Source organism: Tasmannia lanceolata, unplaced genomic scaffold (genome assembly GCF_043159265.1).
Source record: "Tasmannia lanceolata isolate RefF3 unplaced genomic scaffold, GAP_Taslan_0.1 ptg000006l, whole genome shotgun sequence".
Taxonomy (NCBI): Eukaryota; Viridiplantae; Streptophyta; class Magnoliopsida; order Canellales; family Winteraceae; genus Tasmannia; species Tasmannia lanceolata.
This window is the reverse complement of record NW_027518683.1, coordinates 42,870,088-42,881,208: the sequence shown is the minus strand read 5'-3', so window position 1 is coordinate 42,881,208 and position 11,121 is coordinate 42,870,088. Positions and strand designations below refer to the sequence as shown.

Sequence of the window (11,121 nt, the reverse complement as noted above, 5' to 3'; positions counted from 1 at the left end):
CCTATATCTTTTTAAAATTCGTGTGAACTTTTTTACCGTCGGATTTCAGGATACAATAAATAGTAAATTTCGTTTTTACTAAAAATAGTAAATTCCGATTTTTACTATATATATAGTAAATTCCGTTTTTACTATATATAGTAACGATTTCCTATCTTGAGAGGGAGGTGAGGTTTTGCATCCCTTTGGGCAAGAACAAGATATTGTCACATGAAAAGATTCTAAGGAATTTAATTGTCATGGGCAGTGCCGACACTGGCAAGAAAGTCGGGAGTTGAGTAACAATGGATAATTTTACTAGGGAGGTAAGGTTTTCTAGCCGAGTGGGCATAGACTTGAGATTTGGACAATAATTAATATCTAGAGATTCCAGCTTGTTCGGTAGCCTCCCCTCTCCATCCGCCAATGACACTAGTTTTGGGCAGTCATAGATTAACAAATGTTGGAGAAAGGATAGATCTTGCAAGCCAACCTCCTTTGGCCAACACTCCAACTCAGCACATCCAACTATCTCTAACCTCTGAAGGACTGTCAGGTTTTTCAACAACCCACGGGGTAGTGATCTTAGGCTTTGAAAGTCGTTGATAGCCAAATATGGAAAGAGAGCGGAGTTGAAGCATACAGGATCTCAATAGCTTCTCACCACACCTCCCTAGTTTTAAATCACAAACAGATGTAAGCTTCGGAAGGGCACTCAATTTTTCGCAACCACTTATATGCAACTTTGTGAGGGCAGGAAGAAGGTTGGCACTGGGAAACGCCTTCAATTCCGGACATCCCATTAAGATAAGCTCAAGAAGAGAGGGTAACTCGGCATCAGGAGGCAAGAGGTGCGAACAATTTCTAAGGTAATGCATGTTAGATTGGAGAGATGCCCTATCCAACTAGGAAAACTCACACCACCATAGGATTTTATATGTAAATTTTTTATGTTGGTATGGGGTTGGAGGCCTTCCAATGTCTCCCTAACTTTTCCAACTAGTAAATTGTCTTCTCGAGCCCATTCCAAGATCAACTCAGTAAGGTATTTTTTATCTATCAAATTGGCTTCTTTTGCATCCTCTATGTTTTGCCCATTCTCGAGACCGGCAATATGAATTCTTCCTTTAAGGTTCCCCATGTTCTTCAACTCTCCTATCCGATATCCACTCTCTTTGAGCACCATGAATTTGGGCAATGTTTGGAGAGAAGTTAATTTTCCAATTCCTGGCAAAGAAATCGAGTACCACAAGCACAAATCTAAAGCGAGATACCGCAAGTTAATTAGATCCGTGATGCCCTCGGGTAACCCTTTATGTTTATGGCAATAAACTAGAACTAGCGTTTGTAGATTATAGAGACTAGTTACTGATTCGGGCAGCCTATCTATCGAAGTTGAAGTGAGGTCAAGGTAACGTAGATGTTTCAAATGGCCAATCGAATCTGGCAACTTGCCGATTGCAGTCCGACTCAAATCCAATACACGCATGCATCTCAACTCCATGAATGCATCAGTGATGAATAGCTCTTCCCCATATGATCGATTGACCACTAGAAAAGTGCGTAAGCTCTTAAATTTGTGCAAGGCCTCCAAAGATTTTAAATCCCCTCTATCGCGAATCCACGAGAAATGGCGAGCCATTTCTGCCATTTCTGTGTTGTTTCGTAACTTATCATGTTCCATTCTAAGACATTCATCACCTGAGATAGTTTCTGCTAGTTCGTGGAAGAGATCGTGCATCACATACATTGAAGTCTCATCACATTGAAGAGAATATTGAAAGAAAGACTTTAGCAATAAATCGTCAAATATCTCCCCACCTATGTCTTCTAGGAGTGAGTTTCCTTTGGGTCGAATGAAGCAAGAAGCCATCCATTGTCGGACCAGCACATCCTTTTCAAACCCATGATCTTTAGGAAATAGGGCACAATAGGCAAAACATTGCTTTTGATCCATTGGTAAGTGAAGATAGCTCAGTCTTAAAGCTGGTAATATTTCATTTGTATCATCCTTCCATATTTCGCTTGTCAGTATGCTTTCCCACTCACTTATAGTACTTTTAGAAGACAAGATGCCTCCCAACGTCTTTATTGCCAAAGGCAGGCCATTGCACTTCTGGAAGATTTGCCAACCGATTTCCTCGAATTTCAGATGCCGATTTGATGTTCCTATGGCAAATGCACACCGAGTAAACAATTTCCAACAATCCTTATTTGCCAATCTCTCCAAACGGTGGCAAGGACTTGTGCCCATCTTCTTCGCAACAACTCTTTTATTTCGTGTAGTTACAATAATTTTACTTCCTTCTTTTCCAGCTCCGAAGGGCATTCGTAGAATTTCCCACTGATTTTGGCTTTCATCCCACAAGTCATCTAGCACAATTAAAAATTTCTTACCGCTCAGTATCTCTTCAAGCTACCTTTGCGCGGCATCCAGGCTTGAGAAGATACAATGGCTTCTAGTTGCAGATTGAATAAGTGCATTTGTAAGTGTCAGTACACTAGAAAAGTCATAGGCACAAGCCCATGCTCTTGTCTTAAAATGCGTCTTTACGCTCTCATCATTATAGATGAATTGAGCAAGAGTTGTCTTCCCAATCCCACCCATGCCAACTATGGGAATAACAGAAAATTCATCTGATTTCAACAATTGTATTATTTTCACCTTGTCCTCTTGCCTACCAATAACATCAGATTCTCTTATCAAAGAGCTAGTCTGTCGTTGTTCCTTCATGTGGGTACGCATCAGTCCATCTCCCTCTTTGAGATGGAGGTCCTTTTTTTCCTTGCTATCACATCTAAACTCTCTCTGATGTTACTTATCTTACGTGATATTTCACTTCCATATAAAAATTGGCTTGACAAACTGCGCAAAGAAGGGAAAGGGAAGATGATGTTGGGGCATACCTTCCGTCTCTTGCGTTTTTGAACTTTGCACAACTCAGATTTTCCAGATTCTGTGGCAACATCGTCCAATAGGTCATCAGCACGATAAGCCTCATACTTGAGTTTTCGAAGCCATTCTTGCACAACTGTAGAGTGAGTTTGTTTTTCCTCAGCATCTTCAAGCACGTTTTGAATTTGTTTCAATGTGCTCTCTAACTTTTCCAGTTCCTCCTTACGTCCCCATGCTGATTTAATTTCTTGCTTTACCAAATCCTGAATTTCTTGTTTTACCATATCCGTCAGACTGGAAATAACAAGGGATACAGATATTTGTGGTATTCTTTCCATGCCTATGGTGCAGATAGAGAAAATAAATACTAAAGAGTTTCAGGAGTTTCTGTTTCAACAAACGATGAAGCTTAGCACTGAGAGGGAAGAAGCACCAGGCTTCAATCACGCACCTGCAAGACTGCAAAAAAGCAACGAGGCCCATGTGGGTTTGTCGGGACAACGACCGTAAGTCTGGCCAAAATAATCGAATAATCACGGCCCTTGCTGTAGATGCCTCTTTTATTGTTCCATCTAAAAGTCTTTACATTAAGCATGCCATGTTTCGGAGGGATGGAACTAGGGCTGCAACTTGGGTCGGGTCGGGTTTTTACCCGACCGGCATAGACCCAACCCGAAAATAACATGAGCCGGGTTTAGAAATCATGGGTCTTGCGTACAGGGGCGATGCCAGAAATTTTGCACAAGGGGAGCAAAAATTATAGTAATTTTTTACCTATCTTAAAATTAAGATAGAAAAAATTTCTATCTGAAATTTTGCACAAGGGAGCAAAAATTATAGTAAATTTTGCACAAAAAAGGGAGATAAAAATGGTAAAATTAAAATTTTAAACTTATTTTCTATCTTAGGGAAGATTGGAAAGGGGGGCATATTTTTTAAAAAAGGAGGTAAGTATAAAAAAATATTAAAAAATAAAGGTATTTTTTTTTTTCCAAAAAATTAAGGGGGGCAATTGTCCCCCTTTCCTCTAATGTGGCATTGCCCCTGCTTGCGTAGGGTCAGGTTTTAAATTGAAAACCCGACTCAATTTTAAACATAGGAAAATTGAGACGGGTTTCAAGAAAAAAACATAGGAAAAATTACATTTACACCCCCTCTAGTTTTTTACATTCAACTCCAACCCTGACTTTCAAAACGTGACAAGTATACCCCCTGAGGTATCAATTTGTATAAGTTAGACCCCCTCCATCAATGGTCCGTCAGTTTAACCGCACAGAAAGACTGAAACTAACCATGGTTAATATTTTGAGAACAGAAATACCCTCATTTGCAGAGGGATTAGGGTTACACCATTTCCCACCGTCGTTGTTGCCCCTCTGGCCACCGCCGCCGTCGCCACCTTCGGCCACCACCACTGTCGCTACCTTCTGCCACCGCCGTCACCTCCACCACAAACAATGAAACCCCACCCCATGGCTACATCAAACCCACATTTCAAGAAAAAAAACATTAATAAAAATAAAAAAAAGCCCTAAAATATTAGGGTTTCTGCTCAAATTATGATAATGATGTGAATGAAGACAAATAAAACTCCTAAATTGAGGGTTTATGTTGATATATAAAGAAGGGTTTGAATCAAACCCCAATTTTTGGTTTTCAAGTGTAAAAACCCTAATTTTTAGTTGGGGAAGACGAGGGCATTTTGGTGAAAATATACAATTGTTTCCATTGAGGTGATTTATGTGAAAATATAGTGTCCTTAAAGTTATAAACTTGATGACATAAATTTAGAGATTTTTGGTATGAAAATTTGTTTTTTTTTTCCTACAATCTTCAAAAAAAAATTTCCTACACACACACACAGACATATATATATATATATATATATATATATATATATATATATATATATATACACACTAGTAAAAAAACCCGTGTGATGCACGGGCGGTGAAGAGAAAATTAAAGTAATTTAAAAATGCATTAAAACAATTGAGAATATAGAAAATTGCATATTGATTCAAACGATATAAAATTGGAAAATAAAGCAACATTTGAAATTGATTGGTTCTAATCTTTGAAGATGGTTAGTTCTTCATATTTCATAAAGCATCTTTTAAACAGATTTTAGTCAAGTTACAGCTTGTTCTAACCAAGTTAAAGAATAGATATCTATGAGAAATATTAGAAGCTGATGCTAGTCATTCAATGTTGAAGTCTTTCATCAAGTACCAAGTGAAGAACTTGGAGCAATATAAATAAATTAGAAACAATGGAATAAGTCGAATAAATTGAATAATATCTGGATAAATGAATTAATACAATGTTTAGTTTCTGAATGAGATGAACAAAGAACAGGGAAAATAAGCAATCCTTTGAATATACAAATCTAAATTTAACATACAAATCATCAGTCATGACTGAGAAAACCATAAATCCATTCATAGGATTAAATACACAAATCATATCAGATCTATTTCGAATGAGAAAACCATAAATACATTCATCGGATTTGTAGCTTGAGTCCATATTAGACTCACATTTGGAATTTAAGTGCATATTGGATGTACTTTTAGGCAAAGTTTTTCTTGCGTAGAAAGATTTTCAAATTACAATGAGATGCAAGAGATCAATTTAAGCTTCTCAAAAACTCTATTGAAGACCTCTATCAAAGACTATTTAATTGAAGCCCTTGGCATAAAAGTAAGAAAAATGAGGCAGTTATGAAATCTAAATCAACTTTACTTCAAAGTTTTCTAACCTAAGTGAATTTGAATCCATCATAATAATTATAATCAGTAAGAAAATGAGAGGTGAAAGATGAAGTACATGTATAGTATAACACATGAGGCTGCCTTCTATTTTCTTCTTTTGCTTTAAATTCATCTAAATTAGAATTAGAATTGCCGGATGATAAAAATCCTTAATTTTAATATTCAGTGTAACTAAATTAGAATTGCCGGATCATTTCGGTAACCATTTTAAGCAACTCGTTTGGCTTCAAGACTCTTGGGATATTTAACAAACGACACATGTCATGTCCACGTCTATTAGTCACGTGTTTTGGGTAAGGGGAATGTTATCAACACTACTGTATTTTGAAGAGGCCACTTCTCACTTTATTAAAAGTATGGTATGGCCCGCACCATAGGATGATCCAAACCGTCCATTAGATGGACCACAACCTAAATAGGTTGTGCCCCAAAAATCATTTCCATAGGTTGATCCTAACCCTCCAATCTATAGATGGTTAGGAACAACCATCTAACACTAAGATCTGAGGGTTAGGATCAACCTATGGAAATGATTTTTTGGGCACAACCTATTTAGGCTGTGACCCATCTAATGGACGGTTTGGATCATTCTATGCTGCGGGCCATACCGTACTTTTAATAAAGTGAGGAGTTCCATCATTAAAATGCAGTAGTGCTGATAACATTTCCCTTTGGATAATCTGCCCAAAATCGTATCCCTAGAGGAAAGTTTAGTTTTACTGCCGTCAAGAGTAAAAATAACAACCGGTAAAGGTTATACCTCAGGATAAACTGTCCCAGTTGCTAGATGTGGCGCAGGTAAACAGCTGCTAAAACTAAATTTGACAAAGTCATAGGTTACACGACCCACCTCCTGCCGCACCCCAACCCCAAAAAGAAAACAAACATAGATATCTAGAAAATAAAAACAAGACAATACTGATTTATTTCAACCTCTGTCCCCATGCAAATTTTACATCTAGAGTCCAACATGCCAGTTTTTTTCAGCCGAAATCTTTGAGTAAGGGAAACAAACATTGAATGGATTTGTTGTATTTTTTATCATTTGCGTACCTAACTCTTGACTTGGTTCAAGGTAAGTAAAAGTTTCACTTCGATGAATTTTTTATCCACAAAATTCTATATACTTGTTTTTTCCGAGGTTTGTTCCTGCTGTAAGACCTTATGGTCTAATTTATAGGTTGTGGAGGGAGAGGGAGACGTAAGAAGGAGAGAACTATCTTTCTTTCTGTTTTTAATATTTTAATTTTGAGGTATGCTTAACTCAAGGGCGCCAATGATTAAATCAGCTGAAAGTGCACCCCATTGGTGCACGTCATTTGTAATGACTACAATTCAAAAGATAATTATATGCACTCTGGTGATTTTGCACCAAGGATGCCCCTGAGTTTAGCATTCCTCTCCAAATATTTTTTTCCCCTTTCCATTTCTATAAAATAGCACCAGTTTAGTAGAGTTTAATAGTAGAAATGTCTTTTCTCTTCCTTAAAAAAAGTGACTTTCTTTGTACGAGGACTCATTTCAGAAAGGAATATACTAAAAAGAGAGTATTTTTTATACTCTTCATTGAAGGCACTTATTTGATCCGTGTTTGGCCTCATTTACGTGATCCTCTGATCCATTGATCCAGACAGCAACCAGCAACCAGCAACCATGAGTAGACCTGGCAAAAGCGACCCGTGCCCGCGGGTCGACCCAACCCACCCGCAAATTTGCGGGCACAGGTCCGAGTTTTAGTGACCTGTCAAAACTAACCCGCAGGTGACCCAACCAGCAAAAACATGGGTCGGGTCAACCCGCGGGCACCCGCAAGTCACCTGGCTTTTTTAAGGGTGGTGATTTTGTTATGCTAATCCAGTTAGATGGCTTTTTTTTCTAATGCAAAGGATGGTGATTTTGTCATGCTAATCTATTTTTTAAGGGTTTGATGCCTGAATAGGTTATGGCTAGCACCATAGGTTGATCCTAACCCTCCGATTTGAATGTTAGAGGGTTGATCACTTGATCCTAACCCTCTATAGATCGGAGGGTTGGGATCAACCTATTGAAATGATTTTTGGGGCACAACCTATTTAGGCTGTAGGCCATCTAATGGACGGTTTGGATCATCGCACGGTGCCGGCCATACCCTACTTTTAAGTTTTAACATTTTCTAAATTAAAAAAATCGTTTGAATTTAACCACTGTTTGAATTTACGGGTGACCCGCGGGTTGACCCGGCCCACCCGCGGGCCGCGCGGGTCACGTAAATTCTGACCCCCAAAAATGCGGGTCATTTCCTGACCCGACCCGTGTGACCCACACTCGCATCACCCGCTGGTTGACCCGCCCCGGCCCACCCGTTTGCCAGGTCTAACCATGAGGCAGACAAAATGGTTGGCGAGACCTACAATCTCAGTCACCGAGGCCTCGCAACGCACCCAGCGACCGCCTAATAGTAAAAATGTCTCTTCTCTTCCTTACAACAAGTGACTTTCTATGTAGGACTCATTTCGGAAAGGAATATACTAAAAAGAGTAATTTTTGTACTCTTTCCTAAGAGGCACTAATTGGATCTGTGTTTTGCCTTATTTACGGTATCATCTAATCAATTGATCCGAACATCAAACAACAACCATGAGGCGGAGAATCTAGGTGCTTGACCCAGCTTCGACCAACCCTTCTTTAGGGTTTAAAAAGGAAAAAATAAACTATTGATGTATTTAGTCCTTATCTTCGAAATGGGATGCCGTTTCAAGATGGGACACAGACCATGTGGGTTGCCTCAGAATTTTTAATTTCATTAACAATCATCATCATCATCACCATATTACCAGGCATGCACATTTTTCGAGTTTAATGAGACCATGTAATAGGTTCAGGACCTCCTGCCCATCCCTTAGCAAATGCTAAACTGAACCGGGGTGCCGTCCCGGTGCTCTTAATTGGAACACTTAATGTGAGCGTCTAATCAAGGCTTACGTAAATAAAGCTCTACCAATCATATATCAATTTCTGTAAAGTACATGCTTCTTATGTACTAATACAAGTCGTGCATTAACTTCACAAATTAATAAAGATTGTTAGAGCTTTATTTGCCATAAGCCTTGAAAAGGCGCCCACAACAAGTGTTCCAAGGAACACACCTTCAGGCACCAGGACCGCACACCGGTTCAATTGAGAATTCGTTAAGGTATGGGCAGAAGGTCCCGAGCCGAGTAGATGGTCTCGGGGAACCCAAAAACGTGCATGCCTGGTTGCGGTGATGATTATGATCGATTGATAAAGAAATTAAAAATTACGAGGCAACCCACATGGTCTTGTTCCCGTCTTGAACCGATACCCAATTTCTAAGATAATGTACTAAAAATATCAGTAGTTTATTTTTTCCTTGGATAAACCCTAAAGAAGGGTTGGTCAAAGCCATTTGGACCACCTCATTGTTGTTTCTTGCTGTTTGGATCAATGGATCACGTAAATGAGGCAAAGTCGATTCCTATGAGTGTGTTTTCAAGAAATAGTAAAAATTACTTTCTTTTTTAGTACATTCCTTTCCTGAATGAGGAGAAAAGCACGGCATGGGGATAAAATTGCAAACTAATACGAATTGCGGGTAGTTTTGGACTTCACTTCCAAACAAGCACAAATCTTGGAAAGGTGGATGAAAAAAGATCCTATTGCCCTTCCTGACACCATCAAAGCCCAGATAGCCTCCTTGGATTTGTTGCACGAGACTACACCTCTATGTATATCTCATCTCTATAAGAGACAGATGTTGCCGTTCATAGAGTGAGAAAAACACCGGTTCTACTACCTTTATAAACAATGGTTCGATTAGTAGATTTAAAGGCTCGAGTGGGAAAAACGTTGGCGGTATATTTAAAAACGTTGTCGTTTCTGATTGGAGCGATCGACCACCTGAATCAACGATGGTTTGATTAGTGATTATAATGGCTCGAGTGGTAAAAACGCTAGTGGTATATTTAATAATGTTGTCGTTTCTGATCGGGGAGATCGACCACTTCAATCAACGATGGTTCGATTAGTGGATATAATGGTTCGAGAGGAAAAATCGCTAGCGGTATATTTAATAACGTTGCCGCTTCTAATTAGGGGGATCAATTAATCAATGATGGTTCGATCACTAGACATAACCGTTGGAGTGGGAAAAATGCTGGCGGTAAATTTAATAACGGTGTCGTTTTTTATCTATCGACTGACTGTACATCTTAATCAACTTGGATCAAGTGAAAGAGACGATGTTGAGATACTTAATAATGTTGTCGTTATTAGTTCTAAGATTTCCGTTGGTTGGCAACGATGGTTCGAGGAACGTTTTCGGTATAACTAATAGTGTAGTTTTTCTTAATGTTAGGATCATGGTCTTAAATTTTAGCCGAAATCTGAAATTTTTGACCGAAATCAGAAATTTTGGACCGAAATTTTGGATTTCTATCAGAACCAAAACCGAAACGTTCTGGAATCGAAATTGCCGAAATTTACCAATCTTTATAGAATTTCGGTTGAAATTTGGGCCAAAAAAACTGACATTTCAAAAGCTTCTACCGAATTTCAGCCAAAATTTTGGGATTTCAGCCAAAATTTCTATTTTGGTGAGGACCAAAATTATGCTCGAAACCAAAATTTAAAACCTTGGTTAGGATTTTCTCCATTGGAGGGACAGAACCTGAAGGGAATTGTTGTCTATTAAATGCTAGCCGAAAGAGAAATTAATAAATAATAAAATATTCAAAATGGGACTGGAAAGAGAATGATTGAGGTTGGGCTCTGATGGTGTCGGGAAGGACAATAGGGTCTTTTTCATCCACCTTTTCAAGATTCGTACGTGTTTTGGAGTGAAGTCTAAAACTACCCGCAATCCGTATTAGTTTGCAATCTTTATCCGCATGCCGTGCTTTTCTCCTAAATGAGTCCTGGTACTTTGAAAGTCACTTTTTGTAAGGAAGAGAAAAGACAAGTACGTACGTCTTACTATTATAATGTTGTATGATGGTGCTATACGTGGTTGTGATTTTAAAGAAAAAAAATATTAAAAATGCAAAAAATACAATTCTCTCTTTTTACGTCTCCCACTCTCTCAACAACCTATCTCTTACACCAAGAATCCCTGCATTTTCTCCCATGATGACCCACTACATCCCATCATTTCTTAACCAATCAATGTAGGGGGTTTCATTGTAAATGGAAACAATTAATATATAAACAATGTAACGGTGAGGAAGTGGCTCAAGGAGAAGAAGAGAAAATTCCTTTTTGAGATGGAGTCGAACGCCGGTGTAAGGAGATTTGTAATCTAGTCAGCATTCGATTTGTGAATCACCTATTGCAGACTGAACTCACTATCGGTGAACAACATTGAATTTTGGTAGGCATTGTTAAATTCACTTAAGGCCCGTTTGGATACCTCATATTTTGTATTTGGATTTGGAATTGAGTTTTGAATACAAAATTAATAGATCTGCCAGCTCATGT

General features: G+C 38.6%; 2 protein-coding genes across 2 annotated transcripts; both read right to left on the bottom strand.

The window, feature by feature from the left end:
* Positions 1-494: 494 nt before the first annotated feature.
* On the bottom strand, positions 495-2,308 carry LOC143879014 (putative disease resistance protein RGA3). Its single transcript, XM_077381220.1, has 2 exons — positions 971-2,308; positions 495-884 (listed from the first exon to the last, which is right to left on the bottom strand). The coding sequence occupies exons 1-2, from the start codon at positions 2,306-2,308 to the stop codon at positions 495-497; spliced, it is 1,728 nt and encodes a 575-aa protein (XP_077237335.1).
* An 87-nt stretch (positions 2,309-2,395) lies between these two features.
* LOC143879013 (putative disease resistance protein RGA3) lies at positions 2,396-3,159 on the bottom strand. Its single transcript, XM_077381218.1, has 2 exons — positions 2,887-3,159; positions 2,396-2,788 (listed from the first exon to the last, which is right to left on the bottom strand). The coding sequence occupies exons 1-2, from the start codon at positions 3,157-3,159 to the stop codon at positions 2,396-2,398; spliced, it is 666 nt and encodes a 221-aa protein (XP_077237333.1).
* Between the last annotated feature and the right edge of the window lie 7,962 nt (positions 3,160-11,121).